At 39.2% G+C, this 21,122-nt stretch overlaps 1 protein-coding gene across 1 annotated transcript in view; it reads right to left on the bottom strand.

Annotated features, from left to right (window-relative positions):
- LOC118430411 (activated CDC42 kinase 1-like) overlaps positions 1–20,797 on the bottom strand; it is a 51,850-nt gene extending 31,053 nt beyond the window's left edge. Inside the window, exons 1-2 of the mRNA XM_035841264.1 lie at positions 20,767–20,797; positions 12,488–12,756 (exon numbers count right to left, since the gene is read on the bottom strand). Of these exons, the coding sequence (XP_035697157.1) occupies positions 12,488–12,718 (231 nt within the window). The 5' untranslated portion in view covers positions 12,719–12,756; positions 20,767–20,797. The remainder of the gene's footprint in view (positions 1–12,487; positions 12,757–20,766) is intronic.
- Positions 20,798–21,122: the final 325 nt, after the last annotated feature.

Genomic DNA, 21,122 nt, shown 5'->3' on the forward strand with positions numbered 1-21,122 from the left:
ACCAACGAGAATACTTTTTTTCCTTTTCGTGAAATAAGACAACAAAAAAAGGCATCTACAGTAGACGGAAACATGTTTTATCCACTATAATCACAAGTCACTATAAACTTCGGTATACAATCAAACAGGTAAACTAGTGATTGCCATATTTGGTCCAAATACATGCATTTGTTACACTTTAATTTGTAAACCACAGAAATAAGATGTTCCAGCCTCACTTGTTGTCTGGTAGGGCCCACAAACCTAACAACTTCCCCCACTTTTCAGGTGATGTCATTTCTTTACCTACCTGTGTACAAAGTGGTGACATCAGGTGCTTCACGGGGGAAGCATGGCTGATTACCTGCTAATGTTTACCCGTGCGAGGGAGTTGTGTGTTTGTTGGTTGGAGAACAGTAGCATTGGTGTTTACATAGCATTGGTGTTTACATGCGTTGTTCTGATTGTGTCATAAACAGCAGTACTACTGTAAGGCTGTTTTTGGAGGGTATAAAGAACAATTCAAAAAGTGGTCAGAAAAAACCTGGCACCGGTATTATCAACAACGAGTCACTAGTGCGGCTGTCAGACAGGAAAATGACAGAAAGTAGCTCCGATAAACAATTTATTAAACTATCGTGGCCTGCCCTTAAAAGTTGTGTTTTTTTCTTAGGTTAGTCTATTGGTTTAACGAGCTATGATGTCATCGGCCTCCGAAGGACTACCAAGATAAGCCTAACCCATGTTTGCTCAGGAGAAAGTTGGATCAGTCTCAGTTTACACAGTTCTTCTCACACCTGCCTCTGGGTTCAAACACTTAGATTCTGGTGGTTGGGGCTATTTGACCAGGGTGTTGGGCAGGACTGTCACCAGTTTTAAATTTTATTTCCATCCCACTCATTGTTGAGAACCGATCAGGGCTTTCTCTAGCTTTGAATTTTTTTCCTGCTCCCTCATTGTTTGGGAGCCCAAGTTGTTGGTTTTTCTTGTAAAATCTCTCATTTTAAGCTTATGAAAGTACATTTCCATCAATTTTATGCACTGAAGTTCGGATTTTGGAGATGGATGAGGTGAAATTTTTGTCCGTCCCAACCAGCAAATTTCTGTTCCAGGACGTACGGATGGGTCCTGGAGACAGCCCTAGAACTGATGTCATTAATTTTCATAGTTAATCGGACAGGGTCCAATTTTTCTGTCCCAACAAGCAAGTTCCCATTCTGTGTTGTATAAATGCCTTCAAGTTCGTGTCTTTTATTTTCTTAAAAATAAAAGAAATTAAAAATGAAAATAAATGAAATTAAAATTTCATGGTAAGGAGAAAATGGAGCATTTGCAGTGGTTTGCGATAGTGCTACAGTCAAACACAGTTTGACAAAGGGAACATTGGCGGTGTGAACTTCACCCTTCAAGCTGTCACCGCAAAAAGTGCAAACAAAAAATCACTGCAAAAATTTCAACAAATAAAGTACTTAGTATGGTAAATTTGAGGGTAGGAAATACATTGCTATCAGAAACCATCAATTTTTTTTTAAATTTTTTGAGCAAATTTCAGATGTCATCCCTAAAATCTAGTCCAAATGGCCTAAGGCCGCCTACCACTGTTAGTAACCGGAAGTATATTATGAATGTAGGGAGAAATGCTTTTGTATGGGTGCATGTCCGCTACTTGAACTTGCTGTGTTCCCAGGATATCACATAACCCTGACTGGCCAAACCTCCCCCTGATCTTGACATTGGATTCCTACCTCTAAGTTTCCGACTCTATTGTCAGAGTGACAAACCTTGTTTGGGATATCCTACATCACAAGGAGTATCTAATCAGAAGAAATGTCAGTTCAAAAAGCAGTCCTCCTTACAAAAGGCCTGGAGAAAAATGGACTGACAAGCAAAATTGTCGGTCATACTCAGACAAGAAAGGGAGGTAAAAATGCTGCACCCATAGCAATCCTTGCACAGAAAAAAAAAGGAGAGAAAGAAAAAAAAATCAACAGATTGATGCTCAATAATAGAAGTGTACTGATATGTTATTCTGCAACCTTCCCTCTTTCTCCCTCCCTCTGTCTCTCTCTCTCTCTCTCTCCCTCTCTCTCAAGTCTCTACAATCAGAGCTGCTGTTTGGCTGGCTTGTCCATATGCAGTTTGTCTGTTCGTATTTCTTACATAATTGCAAAGCAGTATTGGTAAAGGGGGTGAAGTCTGCCATCTCAAGACTTGTCAACATTTGCAAACTTTTACTTCAAGATCATTTTTTTCAAGTTCCGTTAACATTATAAGTTGTCCCAGCTTTCCCCAATATCAATAATCGTCCCAAAAGCAGGTCATTCCCGAGCACATTCCAGATAATAATATGACAGCACGTCATGTTCCTGGCTTCCTGTTGAATAATAGATGAAGGAAACCTTCAGATGTAACCTTTACCTGAACTCTAACCCATTATATATCCACCTTGTTAAGCTGCATCTTGGGCCTACACATCAAAATTCACCGGTTCTTTGATTGAAGGGAAAAACTGGATCAAACTCTGTGAAGTAAGCAGTCGGAATTCATGTCAGGGTCTGATATGACTCCTTTCAGAAGGGGGCATGAATCCGTGGCCCACGGAAAGAGGGAGCTTTAGGTGTCAGCTTTTGCATGTAAAATTGACTGGTACAATGGCCGTGTGGGTAGAGTGTTCGCCTTGCATTCGGTTTGTCTTGAGCCGACTCCCAGTTGAGTCAAACCAAAGACTTTAATTAAGAATGGTACACGCTGCTTTCTTTGTTTATCAGCACTTAGCACAAACATGGAAGAGTATAGACACACATCACTACCAGCGGACTACACACCTGCAGTAGTGGCTTGCAGAAATGTGTGGCCCAAGGGCTACAGAAAAGGAGGTTGGCACTGCCCCTAAGCGTCTGTTCTTCTAAACTTGTATTCAGTTCTGAGACCCAACAAACTAAATTGGTGTGGCCTTATATAGAACAGGAAATATCAAGGACAATGTATCCTGACAGTTAGAGACTTTGATGTATTACATGCTGGGGGTCTGGACTTGTACACCTGGAAATCTGATCATTGCATGGGAACATAATCATCTTAATAGGTGATGCCTAAATGAGGAGCAGACAATGTTCAGTAAAACACTTCAAGTTAGAGAAAGCAAACCTTTATCAAAATAGCACACTTCTGTACAATTCAAGAAGCAGCAAGATGTTATCACTTTTTTTTTTCTTTAAGACTAAGGCCTATATATTATGCACCAAAAATTTTTCAATACATATAGTTATTCAGGTTAAAGGGAAATAAGCATCTGCATTTCTGAAAGACAACCACTAGGGGGCCTAAATTGCAATCACTTCAACAGTTTGAACTCTATCCTCTGCCTGTGAATGAACAAAAAAGCACAAAAATCCACCTGTTTAGAATAATTTTCTAGAAATATAGCAAGCGTTGATGGTAAAACATAATCCACTGTCTGGATAGAACAAGTGAGGAAAGGGTCAGAATTTGATGAACAACATGACCAAGGTCTGAACTTGGGTGGTACGAAACCCGATCATCACTTAGGGACCCAATCATCTTAGCAGATGGGCTGAGAGTAAAGATTACAGCTCTGAAGGGAGAGAGACTAATGGACCAGGTATCAGTTAGGAGATATTTACCTGCACTTACAGATCATCTGACAACCCTAAGGATAACTGACAGTAGCTGTAAACTTAGGGACTGATCGATGAAGCTTCGGGGGAGGAAAAATAACAGCTAAACCTGGAAAGATATTTTTTACCGTCCGGAAAATACTGAGACTCAGTGAGAGCGAGATCTGTAAACCTAATTTGGTAGAGAAAAAAAATACCCTTTTTTTAATTTGCAAGCATGAAATGACGAAATGTTGCAGACAAAAGTAACATCCTTTTGCAGGGACATTTACTTAGCAACAGTTTTAACCAAAATTGATACAAATCTTGTTTGGACATGTTTTGTGATGTCTAAGTAGATGTTTCCATCTTTTTCGAGTCATTGTTCTTAGATAAAATGTTGACCATTTCAGACATGTCTGTCTCTTGGCTGGGGGGCTTCAGACATAAAAACACAGAAAAGGCCCTTAAAACAACTGGGCCAATACATCTAAACCTTGGAAAGTCTTTTTCCAACCCCCCTGAGGGACTCGAGCTCATTATACCCTTCATTAATGAGGAAAGGGGCTATGATAGATCAGGCTTTCTGTCCTAGTAGGGGGTCTTTGTGTGGTGTGACAGATTGAGACTAGCTAATCAGTTAATGGGGGTGGGCGGGAACTTTGAAGTACTTGATTAGCTTTTCCTCTCGCTCTGAACTTGTCTGCCTTCTGGACAAGTGAGTTTCATTTGGATTATCTCATTTTTTATCATGTCCCTCTGATAATCTGTTTCTTACTTCTTTTTTTTTTTAGATCACAGGGGTGTGTTTCAACACATGAGACTTTTATTCACATTAGAGGTGTTATAATTCACTTTTTTTACCAAAGAAATGAAAAGTATTTCCTAAGAATTGTGTTTTCTATCAGTAGTTGTCTCAAATCAACGAAAACGGTTTCCTAAGAGAAACGTCTAATCAATCACTTGTGACATACACCATACTGGTCTTTCACCTTTTGAAGAAAGCAACTGTCTCCTCTTGTAAATTCAAAAGTAACTGTCTTTTCTGACTACTTTTGTCCCAAACTTACTAACAAAAAACTATTTCAAAACCTAACCTTCCCTTTTCATTCATCGCACAGGAAGTAACATTGATGGAATTTCTTTCCTTAAAAAAAAGTAACCGTCGTTCCTAACTGTTATTGTTCAGGACTGACAAAGCCGGTTATCTATTTAAACTTAATAGGAAAGTTTCCGACATGTGATGTTTTTACCCCTTTGATAAAACGTGTCACCATTTCTTTCTTTCCCCTGGTTAGACCTGGGAGGTCTTCATTCACATGTATCAGTCTTCCGGAGGGGGGGTTAATTTAGGTCAATTGATGAATAATAAATGTGACTAGAAAGGTCCCCTCTCCTGAAAGAAATTTCTACAACCGTGGAGCCCATCTCTTAGAGACACTTAGTGTGTTTAAATATGTCTAGTGTTCAGCCCGAGGGAGGTCCGCGGTTCACAATGCCGCTCCCAACGGATTGTAGCTTCCATGATGAATTAATTGATGGGTCTATAGAGGGGCTTGTTTCCGCTGATTGTGCTCGTGACAAAGCATCAAAGACGCAGGGAAAACAGGAAACAAATTGTGGAAAAATCGGAGGGAAGGATTCCTCAGGCTTCGGAGAGGAGAGGGGTACCCATGCGTAATGTCACCGCGAATCCATCACCGAGCTTGTTTTTGAGGCTTTTCTTTAAGAAACTTTAAAGATGGGTGGTCCCTGAGGACAGAAAAGACTCAAAAGTCAAGTCGTATCCGGTTAGGTACAAACCTTTTCTTGTCTCTAATTCTAAAGCTGTCTATTTTTGTGAGGGGACATTTGCAAGTTTCTATAAAAAATTACAGTTTCCAAAAATCCACTATCCTGAAAGACGTGTCTTTCTATGTCTGTTTTTTACTCAAAGTTATCATTGGAAGTTTTTCACTTGGTTTCAGAGAAAAAAAATTGCTAGATGAAAGCTACACGCTGTATCAAAATAATCAAAGGCTGTAAAAAAGTCCTTCCTACTGTAGATTTGAGATCTCTTCTGAGTAAAAGATAATAAAACTGAGCAACTTCTTTTTACCATTTCAAACTACATGTACAATCAGTACATTTTTTCCACACTTTATTCAGCCTGACAAGAGAAGAATATACAAAATGTACTTTGTATAACATCTGTCACCACTCCTATTTCCTTGATTAGATTACATTATGATGTAAATACCTCCCGCCTGAAGAACAGGTTTGACTGGCATGATGAGGAAATGACCAATTCTAATGCAAATTTTAAAAAAAGATATGGCGGATTCAGGTTTCTGACTTTATGCAAAGTGTGTACCTTTTAAAGACACCTGATAACTCTAACATTTGATCCACTCATGACTGGGAAGGATATCTACTCTTTTTTGATAGGCGTGCTTGACGCTCTCCTCAAAGATGGTGGTTCTGGCATTACGAAGACCAAGGACATTATACAGGATATAATCAAGGAGCTTTCATTGGTCTAATCTAGAGGATGTCCCAAACAGAAGTTAGGTTTTCATTTTCAGTGGAGTGAGGAAACAAGAAACACCTTTCCCAATAGGGGATTGCTAGGGATTTGGACCCCATTTTCGGTTATTTATTTTTTATAATACCTCATTGCACTTATCACCTATGTAAGTTTTTTTTTGTAACACTAGCAAACAAAACAGGTACACATTTTCCCCACTCCTCAACATTCAGAGCTTGGAAAAATGGGAAGATAAGTACATGCAGAAGTGGCCATGAGTGTAGTTGTAGAAGCAAAACTAGTTAGGTAGCACAGGGCTCGAAATACTGGGTGCATGTGCACCCAGGTGCACCCAAAATTGGAGCCGTGCACCCAAATATTTTCTTACGTTTATGTATGTAAAGATATCAAAGTATACTAGTATACAACATATTCTTGACATCTAAGTGTTAGAAAGATAATAAAAATGTCTGCCATGGTACTTGTTTAAGAAATTGAAGTTTGTAATTAAGTTTTATTATTAGGTTATTACTTAAATTTAAGTGGTGCACCCAATTTTTTAAGCTTTTTTAAGCTGGGTGCACCAGTGCACCTAATCCCTAAAATGAATTTCAAGCCCTGTAGCAATAGAAGCGTCACCAGTGTGTAGTTACCAGCTTGGTAAGTGATGCTTGGCTACCAAACTATTTTCACTTGTGCACTTCTTGCATATAGGAACTAGAGGGCCCATTATCAAACTTGACCTTCATTTTCCTGACCACTACCCACCTACCAAATATCATCAGGATCCATTCAATGCTTCTGGATTTATGCTGTTCACACACAGACACACACACAAGTTCAAAATATAACCTTTACTTGCTGTGGCCAAAGTGATGTGAAACAATATCTTCCAATACTTATGTCTTAAGGCAACAGCCCCATTTATTATGAGGACTGTCCGGAAGTGTCTTTCTACCCCCACCTGCCACACAACCAGGCCCAGACCTTGGAGCTATTGTTCTCACTACCTCCGGTCCACTCCGTAGAGGGGCCGGGTCGCCAGGCAACCGTGTTTAAAAATTAATACAGCGATGCTACAGGTGTGGGGAGTTGGCATACATTCCTTATTAGTTCTAGCACTATGACTATAGTGGAAATGTACCATCTGTCCAAGAGAAGTCTAAAAAAACTACTTGTTTCTTGGAGAGAATCTTTGAAACTTTCAAGACTTTTTACAACATCCATGAAAGATCAAGAAGAACAATTTTGAAAAATCTGATTTTATGCCACACTTTGTTGTATATGAAGTTTGCTGATGCAAATGATAAAAAAAGATTTCTAATATGATGCTGTAATTTCTTTCGAAATATTTATTTAGCAGACCATTTATTTTGGCCAGATATTTGGAATACCCAGTGTGTTATATCTAAATCATTTAGATATAACACACTGGTTATTCCAAATATCTAAAATCTTCAAATCAAACATTATTTGTGCATTCACGATTTTTAGCAACTAATTCATAGCAATGGAAAAGTATCTTCTATGTCGGACATAGAATGTATGACTGATATATCATTAATAAAATTGGTATCATATGAAAATGGAAAAAAGGCCAAATGCCTCCTATGTTTTGAGGCCACTCCAAAATAAACATATAAAGAGCATAATAATCATTCAATATTAAGTGCAAATTTCTTTTCTTCTGCTATGTCATTAAGGACGGACATAAAAACAAGCAATTTCATTGACATGGCCAGAATACACATAACATTTATGGCAGGAAGAATTTGGTAGGATGTAAAACGTCATGATAAAAACATTTATCATCATGCTGGGATAAAATAATGCACTGTGAATAATGACAGTGCAAACAAAAGATTTTATTTACTTTCCTGGCCGTTATTACGTGTTTTATGATACAATACAGTTTCACTTTCCTGCTTTTGTACTCTTTTGAAAAGAAATATCTACAGTGGGAACATGTCAAGACTTTGAATGGAAATAAACGTCCAGAAGTAAATCTGAATTTTTTTATCCAGCTATAGAGATTGAATTGTATTTGAATATTGTTTGCCTGTTTGTCTAACCTTCATAACGGACCAGCACCTAATTATTTGAAAAATGCAAATAATTATGATAATAATCCCCTAGGCACTTTTTTTAACGCTATTAGAAGCAAGTTATGTAACCAAAATCAAAATCTACTAATTTTTCTTTTAAACGTTCCAAAACCATGGAGCTGTTTGAAATTTACAATATAGCAATGCTGCCTACATACCACAGCTTCAGTTAGTTACCCCCTTTACTGTTTCTGTAGTATGATTTTGGAGTTTTAGGTCATAACCGGGATAGGGCATTCCGCTGAAGTATCAGCCTTGTTCGAAGGTTTCTTTTCGGAGGTCAGCGGTCATTCCCTGGTACTAAGTAATAGATAGAAGATGGGCATGGCTTGATTATGTGAAATAGGGGTTGCCCCACTCCCAAGGGGGTTCCTTTAACACCCAAATTTTACATAATACCACACTTTTTACATACATGTAGTACAACACTTTTTCTGCACTATGTGGATACAATCACAGTAACTGAAGGGCTCCCATTTGCTGAGGGGTAGTGGCCATGTTCTAAGAGTATTTTATCGGGCTGAAACTCTGGCAGTTTAAGGGTTAAAAAATGACCTGTCTGTCAAGACCAACTCACTCATCACCTCAGACAGGACCAAAATAAACAAAGGAAGGAAGGGCAGTCTATACAGGGGAACTAATTGTGGCCAGTCCTTCTTTGTCGGACATCCGGGCCCCTTTTGTTTCCCCTTGTTGGTGGTCTGTTGTCCCTATTGTTCTTCCTATATGAGCTGAGGCAGCACAGCAGGGATGAAAAATCACCTGGCTGTGGATCTTTGATCTTTAAGGAGATATGGTAGGAAAAAACAGGTGGCACGGAAGAAGTCTTGGGGATGTTGCAATTCTAAGAAGAGACATACACATTATCATAGATCATTAAGATATCTATCTGGAAGGAGTAGACAAATGCCCATGTCTCAAGGAAGAAGTTAATAAACTTCAAGATGTTCAGTCAATCTAAAGACAGATATTCATTTTGATATTTATCATCGTGAGGCATGTGCTATTGATATACTTACCCCAACTGGAATGCTATTATCTCAGTTTCTTTTTTACTATACCCAAGATTGTTCGCAACATTATGACAATGCTCAAGAAAATTTATTTTCCATGACAGCAAGAATTGTCCAAGTCAAGAGCATTAAAGTTTAAGAAATATTGATAAGGAGTTTTAAGAAACTTGTACCTTTCCAAATGTATTTAGCAAAATTTTTGCAGACAAACATACACATTGTCCATATGACTGAACAAACTGAAAAAAAAAATCAGATATTGACTGTTTATCAACAAATACACACTGATATTATCACTGGACTTTTCTGTATTGTACACATCATATCATAGTGGCAAAATAAACAGAGCAAAGAGATGGCATGGCGAAACCTTTGTCTAGTTTTTTGTGATATATATAAGTTGTCCGGAAGTCGCTCACACAGAAAGAACTCAATGTTAGGACAGGGTGCATGTAATTATCTGAATGATTGACATCTTTTCTTTTTGCTGAGAGGAAATTGCATTTCAGGCCACTTGAGTAAAATAACTTGGTTCTCAGCCAAGTATAGAGTTCAAAAGTAAAAAATTAATTGTACATGTAACTTATTGTAAGAGCAAGAAGGGAGCTCTAGATCTATCTCTCTAGTACCCGTTCTTCTGTCCCAAAGTTTTGCTTAGGACAGGAAAAATTTCAATAATTTGCTGATCTTTTACAGACTACAGACAAAAACAAAATTACCCAACATTTTTGATAGAAATCAACAAAGCAAGGAAAACTACCAGTACCACAAAATTAAGATAAAGTCCTTTGGAGTTATACCCCCTCTCCACCTACACTGAGTGACAACGGAGCCACCAAAGTTTGCAGATAAACTTCATCTGATTTAATAAAGACGTGCATCTTGCAAGTTCTGTGCCTTTAGTTGTCTTTCAAATCATACGTTTTACATCATGGATCATATTCAATTCCTAAAAGTCATACAAGTCCAAATTTGGTCGATTTACAGTATCCATCTAGGGAAAAGGGGGATTCGAGAATTTGGAAACTTCAGATTCCCTGTCGCGTGGCCCCATCTTTTCAGCGGGTGCGTAGGCGGCGTCTGCCCACACACAGTCGCTGATCAAACAATGCACAGGTGAAACTTTTATGACCTCACCTTTTCTGACTTCCTCTGTGCACTGTCATTACATAAGCGATTGCCTAATACAGTATCACACAAAAAGGAGCGTCTCTAAAAGGTACTTGTGAAAAAGGGCAAAGGTAGTTCCATAGCCTTTTTTTGAGGCCATAGGGGCATTGGGTTGTTATCCACTGTGTCTAGAGCACGGTATTGGAAGACAGAGCCCTTCCCTCTCTTACCACTGCCTTTTACCTCCCAAACAGAAGTCAGATACCCACTTATACACCTGGGTGAAGTGAGGAAAATTGCGTAAAATGTCTTTCCCAAGGACACATTATCCAGTAATACCAGCATTCAAACCTATGATGTCATGATTTTGTGCCTGCTAGCCTACCAATAGGGCTGTGTACCTGTACCTGTATCTGTACCTGTACCTGTATCTGTAAGTACATGTATACCTGTATCTGTACTTTTACCTGTACCTACAAAATTCTTCAGCCACAGGTCCTCCTGAAATTTGCATTATTCTACGTTTTCCGTTCAAACAACCGAAGTAAAGGAATGGAATACATCCCCAGTTAACCACAAACATCACAAATATTTCATAATTTTATAGTACTTATTAAAAGTTGAAACAGAGAGAGAGAAACCCATTGCAGGAATGTGTCATTCTAACCCATTGAAGAACTTCAAAAAGAAGTCGTCCCGCTAAAATTTACTACGTAGAGAGAGAGAACATTACATAACTGGGTAAAACAAGACCAACACTTTGTTGTAAGAAGGTTGTAAGAACCACACAGAAACACCTGCAAACTCCATCAGCAATGTTGGCCTTGTATACCTCCAGGAGGAAAACCTGTCTCTCCCCATGCACACAGCCCTCCTGCTACTCCCCACCACTCCCTACTCCTCCCAAACAAACAATGCACACACTGTCAGTCCTCTCTCACCTTAGGGGGAAGCAAATGCCCCATGAAATTTGTATTTCCTTTTCACAGCTCTCTTACATAGGTGGCTGGGGTTTTAAAACAGTGGCGGGCTTTCATGTGAGGGTGAAGTCACAAAGGCGGTGGTTCTTTCCAAGGGTCAGGTCTTTCTGTACTTCCCATGAAGACATGGAAATCCCACACTCTTTGCCCCAGGACAAGTTTAAACACACTTTGAAGTTCACCTTGATGAAGGACTGATTTAAGACAAAGGTCTTAGGTCAGGCAGTCAAGAAACTGTAAATTTCTTGGGTAAGAATTTCTCTATGACCATTGCAACAAGAACTTCCACCACATTGACTAAGCCTTATGATATAATTTTCTGTCAGAAGAGTTCATCATTATTAAAAACATACTATCATCTTGACATTTCTTTCATAATACTGCCTGGTTCTTGCATATCATTTTACATTCCTAATAGTTCCTAATAATTCCTAATAGAAGCTTGAAATTAATATTCGTATATTCTTCAGTAAGTCGGTAAGTTATCTATGACTTAAACAATGTACATTGGTAATATCAATATTTGTAATAGTTCACAAACAATGATGACCTTACAGTGTAATACACAACTATGTGTGATTATAACATAAATGTGTGTAAATACTTAAATCATTCTGTTGGTAAAGAACAATGTTATCTACTATATTGTTTATGTTTTTCATGATTTTCTAGTGCACATTTATGCACAGGGAAGCTAACTTGCATTTACGGTGACTGGGAGAAAAATGGTCATCAGTAAATGCTATCAGACACATGGTAAGATCTTGTAATTGATAGTATGTTATGTAGCATGTGACAGTTATCATGAAGTAAATAAATCTTGCTTTTGTCCCAAATCTTTTGAATGCTAGACTTTTGCTAGTGCAGCTTTTAACCATACATGTAATTTTTGCTGAGCAGCTTTTTTCATGACATCATTTTTTTTCTGCCCAGCTTTCGTCACCTCATATATGGTGACTATCCTTCTCTGTCCTATTACACCCTAACTACGATTGCAAAGGAGCTGAATTTTGGATGATTGAAAACAAATTAAGATAGCCTGGATACCAGACCCCCACCCGATCTCAAACCACACAGTAGATTTTTTTTACATTGGGCTGGGGTCTGGCATCCAGGCTTAAGTTAAGACAAAGTCACGCTGAAGACAATAATGATAACACATGTAAACAAGACATACCTTTCCTAACCAGGACTTTCTCTGGGCAGCTTTTTTCCTCTTGATGGCCTCCATGAGCCTTCGCTGCCCGGGCTTCCCCATCCCGATCTTCTCCAGATCCTCCCCCTTCACGTAGTCGAAGTGGGACAGTCTGGTCACGTGCAGCTCGTCCCGGATCTTCGGAAGAAACTGCTCCAGCTGGATCTCCGCCAGCAGCTCTCCCAACCAATCAGGGTTCTCGTCTGAACTCATGGCGGCGGTTGGTGGCTCAGCTACCAGCCTGGGGAATTCTGGGAAGGAAGAACACAGCGGATACCATATTAGGGCGACGGCAGATACCATATTAGGGCAACAGTTAGATCCACTTTCATATAGGGGGAATATGATGGCAGTTAATTGGTGTCTCAGCTACCAGACTGGGGAATTCTGGGAAGGAAGAACATGGCGGATACCATATTAGGGCGATGGTGATTATAGATCCACTTTCATATATAGGGGGAACATAAGTCACTTCCCAAATATGTTTGCGTTACGTTTGGTTTATTGAATACTCTCGACCGACACCAGAAACTGGAAACTTGCTTTTGCAAATTGTATTTCTGTTGGCAGGTAAAAATCTTATGTAAACGTCAAAGCTAATGAAAAATGCTAAGTCATGTTTTCCACCATGCTGATTGTTGATATGGTCATATATCAATTGATAACACATTGGCAAAATAGATCAATGTAAAAGAAGCACAATGCTTTTTAGCAAAACAGATCAATGTAACTTATACAACAGAAGAAAAGTCATTAGTCAATAAAGACATGGGATGATCGTGATACATCATTTTTTGTGGCTGAAACAGAACAAAAAGCAATACTCTCTGTGCTAAAAATACGAGGATGTTTACATTGGTAGCAACCACACTTTCTTACCAGTCACAAAATTATGAATGGAGAAGAGAAGGACAAACAGTGGTGTTGTTTTCCATCACATGTTACATTAACTGTTCAAACAAGCCCTACAATCAATTGACCCCTTGTGCACACCTCGCCGAATCAAAATTGTCAACAAACGAAATCACGAGAGTGAATCCTGAATGAAACAATGCAGTGATGTGATTTGCTTGCAAACAATTTCAACTTTTTGTATCAACTTTTATGAGAAAGATCCGAAAAGCAAATAACCATTAACATTCATTGTCCCAGACCTTGTTTTTATATAATGATACTTCATTGCACATTCACTACTCAGGTTATCGATAAATTAAATGGGTTGGGTTGTTTGATATACAGATACTGTAAATGCAGAAACTTTCGCGGTGGTTTAATGTTCGCGGTTTTCACAGTGGTCGCTTTACCGCGAACTTAAAACCACCACAAAAGTTTCTGCAAGTTTTCATGGCAGTAAGAGACTATAGCGCATGGTGGTACCGTGAACTTAAAACCAGCGCGAACGTAAATGTACTTACAGTATTGAACACACAAACTACACATACTTTTTGTAGGCACACAAAAAGCCTTGACAAGTTGACAGGTACATTTATTTACACCTGATCACGACCTGCCAAACCTTTAGAAATGATAAGATCAGACAGCCTTTTGTTTATATCATTAGATGGGAGTGGCTGGTTCCGCTCACAAGAATAGCAACTGGGAGCAACACAAACCAGTCATACAACAAGACACACTTGGTACTTGTTCTTGTGAAACAAGAGTTCATATAAGGCCGCATCGATATGACTTTATGGATGAAAAATCTTTTGACCATACTGTAAATCATACCAAGAAGCTAAGCAGATCCTACAATGGCATAAAATAGTACCAAACTGGCCAAGGAGTGTAGTCAGCCAAGATGTGTCCATTTGCCATTTTTCCCCGGTAGCCAAACTCACTCCTAGGCCGGCTTCACTCCACTGCCAGCTGTTGATACTATCTTATGCTACCGTAGAATCTGCTTGGAGATTACCAAGAAGCTGCAAAACCATCAGAAATGTGCCATATATTGGGGGGAAAAAGCAGCAGAAAAATGGAAACTAATGTTATAGAATGCCACAGTCAATTCCAAAGTCAAGAAGATGTGAAAGGATAAAAATGTACATACTCTATTATACATACTCTGTGTATTTAGTCATATGTTAGTTCACTTTCCTAACATTTCAGTTTTTTTGCAAACATTTATCTTATTTCCATGCCTGCACTAGTTTTGTCATCCATACGATGTCATCAAATCAATATGGTCTAATACTAGTTTGTGAAAAGTAATGGTACAAATGTAACTATGCATCCGAAAGCCTGCAGTTCTGCAAAAAATCTCTAGATAGCGCTGTTAGCTAGAGAACAGGGACCAATGAAGAAGCCAGGATGTCTGCATCTGCATGTTGCTTGTTGTAGCAATATGTACATAATATTATGTACTCATGTTGTAACTTTGAATCATATATAAAAACATTTGATATAAATTGTAAACTTATGAATGAAGCATATGAAGCGAAAACTAGAAATAGGAATAAGAGTTGAGTAGAATAATGTAGAGCAGGTAAAATAAATACCTGTTGACAGCTTTGAAAGACATACTCTTGAAACCTGAGACATGGATAACTACATTCGAGGCAAAATGTGCCTAGAACTAGATGAGACAGCAAAATGTTTTTAACACTGCTAGTATGTTTCTGATCAAACCCCATGCAGAGCCTCCAGTGGCAGAAGAGGAAGGAAGTCTGGTCACCATTTGAAAGAAAATCCCCAAAGACTGGAGCAAAGAAAACAGGGGCAGTTGCAGCTACTTCCTGTGGATGGGAAGGACAGATGGCCTACTGTAGGCCTGACTAACTCATTTGCAGTTATACAGTATTGTAGATGCATTTAAGTTCGCTGGGATTTAATTTTGCAGTAGCGAGAAACACTTTTCGCGGTGGTTTTATGTTCGCGGTAGCACCATGCACTGTAGTCTCTTACTGCCATGGACATTAAATCACAGCGAAAGTTTCTGCATTTACAGTACACCACACTATTCTCTAAGCAGAGGTTGACTCACTGAGAGATAGAGTCTGGATTTTTACTGAGAGTGAGCTGGTTAAAATACTGACTACTACTATATCTGTGCAACTCAACCTCTGCTTGGAGAATAACACCACACTACACACTACAACAAATTTGTAGCTATACAGAAGTGTGATTCCCTTTCTTTAGAATAAGTTACAAATTGTTACAAATTCCTATAGCACACACTTCTCACATTTCTAACTCTGTGCAGTAGCACCTGTAGGCTATACACCTTTCTCTCGGGCGGCCATGATAGATTGAAGACGAGGTCAATGAGGCAAACAGACAAAACTTATTTCTAAAATTTAGTTTTTCCCCAGACTACAGAAATTTAAGATCAAATAATAAATGTTATAACTAGTGTTATGCAGCGAAATATTTAGCTATTTAGACTCGCGTACTGATCCCATAGTCCCTTAACTGCCCAAACCGGATATATCCGGCACACATATACATGCCCTGTGTGCCTGGTTATAACCGGGATAGCTTATTCCCCCGAAGTAGCGTTTTTGCGCGCGTTTAGCGCATGAACCCCGGAAGTTAGGGACTTCGGCCTTGTTCAGGTGTCTCTTTTCTGGGGTCAGCGGCCAACCCTGGCACTAATAGCATTTTATAGGGCTGAAACTCTGGCACATTCTATTACTGGGAGGTTTGACTTCTTGTTTGATGATTTTACACCTGGGTGGAGTGAAGAAAGTCGTGTAGCTTTCCCAAGGACACAATGGTCCATCAGGGTATCAAACCTGTGACCTTTACATCATGTGTCAGCTAGCCTAGCCACTCTACCATTGATGCCACACTTGTGGCTTGTTCGATAATTATAAATGCACTTAAGTTTGCGGAGATTTACTTTCACAGTAGTTGTAAAATGGAGTGTTCGCGATAGCACTATCCAATGTAGTCTCTTACTGCCAAGGAAAAATGCTCCCGGTGGTTTTAAGCTCGCAGTGAAGCGGCCACTGCGAAAACCGAGAACATAAAACTACCACAAACATTTCTGCATTTATAGTATTCCCTCCCTCTGTGTTCCACCTGGTGCCAGGGAAACCCTAGAGGAGAGTGACTCTTTTGGGTACAAGATCAGTTAGTCACACTAATCTACAGGCCATACAGAAATGAATGGGAAAAAGAATGTCTTGTGGTTTCTTCTGACATGACGCGACTAATCAATTCTGCGTGGTTCATATACAAGTGTCAGAGGAGCCTTGTTCTTAGCTTGAAGGCTGTCATACAGAAACATTATCACAAACTAAATCTTGTTCCCATACAGCTAATCCTATCTTGTCAACTTTTCAAAACTAGGTCTACCTTGGCACAAAAACGTGTCAATATTGAATGAGTTCTGGCCATACAAATTCAATTTATTGGTTCTCAGGATTATCTTTTGTAAAATTTGTGGAAAAGAACATCATGAAAACAGAGGGCTGGGAGGAGAACTGGCATCTGAGTCTGTTCACCCTGTGTGAAATTGTGTAAGAACTAAGATACGACCATTTCCAAAATCATATCCAGTTGCTTGAGTAACTGTTTTCCTGTGTATCTTATTATCTGCATGTCTAACCTTCATCCATGTGTGTAAACCAAGGTGTAGAATTTCCTCTCAGACTCTGTCTTTATGTTGATATTCCAATCAAGCATTATCTTTTTTTTTAATCCAAGGATCGACAAATTGAATTGGTGCAGCCTAGAAAGGCTTTTCATTCCGTTCCTATTGTTCTATTCAATCCTATAGTCAAGAGAAAATACAAAATCCTTTATTGTCATGCTACTCTATTGCAATTGGTTAGGATCACTGTACCTATGTACATATTAGCCTGTAATTATTAGTGTAAGTGATCCCATTTTCTGGAAAAATCAATTCTCCAGACCGCAAATATGCATGTATTTACAATGTAGAATTATAACTCGAAACACCACAAAAACATTGATTGTATTCATTGAACCAACAGCATATATTTGTGTGGTCTAATAAAGACCTTGACCGATCTTGACCCTTCCCATTGACAAGAACCCCCTCTACTCCTCTCCTTATCCTAACCCTATTTCCACACTCTCACCTGGTGCACATTAGCCAGTCCCCCATGGCTAGATACAGAATTAATAGTTTCTCCCTACTGACCAGTAGCCACAAAACACAGATGGGGGGACTTCCTGTTCTTACATGGTCAGTTGGGATGGCCACAGGCCACAGTAATGTACTATACTGGTTCTTACTGTATTTACTGCAATCTGCAGTTTGAAACACAGCTGCTAGGAGGATTGGTCTATAGGCTAGTAGCCACAACACACAGAGAGGGTTATGTCCTGTTCTTAAATGGTCAGTGAGTTGGGATATCTAGAGGAAGTGAGCTAAAGTTCCAAAGCAAGTGGGACCAAATCTACACCAGTTCTTTCTGATATCAGAAACTATTTGCCATCAAGAAACAAAAACCGAAGCACGTCTAGAACAAAAGATCATAAGATTAAGAAAAGATACATGTATAATCATAAAAATGCATCTTCACAGCAGAGAAGTCAAGAAATTAAAAATACTGCAAATATTCCAGGACTTACAGTACGCCAACCATAGCTGGAAAAGTGTTTTAGGACCCTGTACTGTCCCTTCACACCGGGAGCGTGACAGTTTTCCTAGGGGTACCTGGAACCAACCTCCCAAAACCAAAACACAGGTGTCCTCTCTTCCTGATGGAGTACACTGTGACCAGGGGAGGACCTGACCTTTGACATGACCTGTGACACCTCAGGGAACATCAGTTGGCCTTCATGGGCGCAATTTGTTCCTGGTCAGACTCCTGCTATGTTTAGTGGTGGCTTTGGGTAAATCATGCAAAGGCCACAACAATCTACTTTGTTGGTTCTCGGATTATAAAAAGAAATGCAGAATGGAATCTGAGGTTAAAGTTGGTACTTCGGTACAATGTAACAGTGTGGTTCAAGTACCACAAAACGACTATGCCAAATGGCTGTCAGCCTTTTGTAGGGTAGTAGTTTGCTCGTTGGATTTGTGATCTATCATAATTCTATCTGCCTGGGTTCGAATACCGGGAGTCAGGATATATATTGTTTCTGTCTGTTTCTACTCTTCTTATCTTTCACAACGTACTGCATTCAGGTAGAGGTAAAGGATTACTGGAAAACCCCTGGAGACCCTCTGATGTGAAAGATTACAGATCAGCCACCCATGTTAACATGGATCATTCCTGTCATAAGGTCAAACCCAAGGTCACTGCATGGGCTTGCCAGTCCCTTGGTAAATGTTGCTACTAGTACTACTATAGCATGAACCTAAACTCTTACATTTTGTGACAAAATCTGCCATTCAAATTCATTTACTGTTTACACTATAGCATAGGCAAGACTTTCAAAAGGAGTCCGCCAAATTCCACCTAAATTTTTCCACGTTCACTGAAAAAAAACAACTCACAAAACTCTGTAATAGAATTTTTGTCTTCTACTGTCTTTGGGAAAGAAGTCGAACATAATTACCCAGAATCTAGAGTTAGCTTTTAGACGAGATCCGACATTTGCTATTATTGTTTTACACTATTTGTACCCCTTTCATGTTATCAATCTGCAATTAGACCATGGGCAACTTTCTACTAAAAAAGCAAAATTACTACTTCTTCTGACTAACTAACAAATACATTCTGATGAGAACCTAACCTCCTTGCCAAGGTAACTCCATGGAGGTACAAAATGTACCAGTCTGCCCTCCATGGAGTAATATGGGATCACCCCTGTAGGATATTCTGGCACAATATCAGTGGTTGCCAAATTAAAATCCCATATGTTAGACTTTACTGAATGACAGTCTTGCTGGGAAAATATTATTTCTAGGTTTGAAGTAACACAAGCAAGGATACTTGAAGTGTTTTCATGGGCAACTCAGCCAGTAAAAATCCAAGTGGAGTTAAGATCAGAACTGAATCATTTCCATAAAAGCTTGTATGTAAATGCATTTAAGTTTGCGGGGATTCACTTTTGCAGTTGCAGGAAAATGGAGAGGTAGACTGCAGTCTCATATTACAATGGAAAAAATGTTCGCGGTTGAAGTGGTCACCGCAAAAACCTCGAACGTAAAACCACCGTGAGCATTTCTGCATTTACAGTCCTTACGAAATGTTTTGGGAAGGTATTCATTGGATTGGAAAACTGTATTCATTCAGGTGTCTGGCAAAGTATGTGCAAACACTGAGACAACCAGGAATTTTTTTAGCAATCTGGCATTTGACTTTGCACAATGAAACATTTGACAATAAAAAAACATGTGATGAAGAATTAATGGGACCGATTATGCTTTACAATAGATTTACTGACAATGTTTAACATTGAATTTGAGTGGGCCTGCTACATGTATACAATGAACGGTGAATCAAAATAGCTCGCTACGCCTGGCGGAAAATGGCATGCAGACCCTTATGTGAACCTCTGCAAACTGAATGTGACCTTTCTGTGACCTCTATCAGGTGAGTCACCTTTGCTTCCCCCCTTTCCTTTCTCTTTACACCATACTAATCAATGAAGATTAAACAACAAATCCCAAACCTTCTCTACAACAGTATGAAATAAAAAAATGTTGTAGTGACGTACATAACGTCATAAAGATTTTTGTTGGTCCCTTAAAAGTCAAGTTAGATCACTATAAAATGGGAATGTCCACAGAGATTTAATTTACGGTTGGGAGAAAATTGAGTGTTCTGCGGTGGTTTAAGTCTATGGTTGAAAGAAGGGGGTTGGAAGGCTGACGACAGAACAGAAATGAAAATGTTTCCCATTTTACGGCCCCCTTGACCCTGCTGTCTATAGAGTCTACAGTAACTGTTGCTATTTCTTCAGTTAAGTATTCTCTTGAGTATTCATCACATATCTAGACAGGCTGGGCTCTACCTTTAGACATTACCTCAGTGAAGAGGTCACAAACATAAAACCACCACGAATTCAAACATTTTCCATTTTACGGTATTTTCCCCCTTGACCCTGCTGTCTATAGAGTCTATAGTAACTGTTGCTATTTCTTCAGTTAAGTATTCTCTTGAGTATTCATCACATATCTACACAGGCTGGACTCTACCTTAAGACATTACCTCAGTGAAGAGGTCACAAACATAAAACCACCACGAATTCCAACATTTCCAATTTTAAGGTATTTTCCTTATTGACGCCGGTGAATAAGAATCCTGTCCATAGTGTCTAATCACTCTAATGTACCCGTTTTCTTGAGTAGTCATCATAAATCTAGACAGGTTGGACTCTACCTTTAGACATTACCTCACCTGAGACACTGCCCACACCTTGCCACCTACACACCTGCCCACACCTGTCTGTCGGGACTCACCTGTTCACACCTGAACACCTCTGACTCATCACTAATCACCGCAACACTTATAGAACCACTGAGGGGGCGAAATTTGATACTGACTAGTCTTCTAACAAGTTGGACAAAATTCTCCAAAAAGAAAGGCAAACACCGTAAAAGATATAACATAAAAAATGGACAAGAAAATTGATAGAAGAAAACAGACGACTAAAAACTGTCTCGGCTATTCAGTTTGAGGGTGACCTTCCCATGACCTTTCCCTTTCTTGACACACTTTCGATGACCCTAACCCTAGCATTACTTCATCCTAGA

The sequence above is a fragment of the Branchiostoma floridae genome, chromosome 14 (genome assembly GCF_000003815.2).
Source record: "Branchiostoma floridae strain S238N-H82 chromosome 14, Bfl_VNyyK, whole genome shotgun sequence".
Lineage (NCBI taxonomy): Eukaryota > Metazoa > Chordata > Leptocardii > Amphioxiformes > Branchiostomatidae > Branchiostoma > Branchiostoma floridae.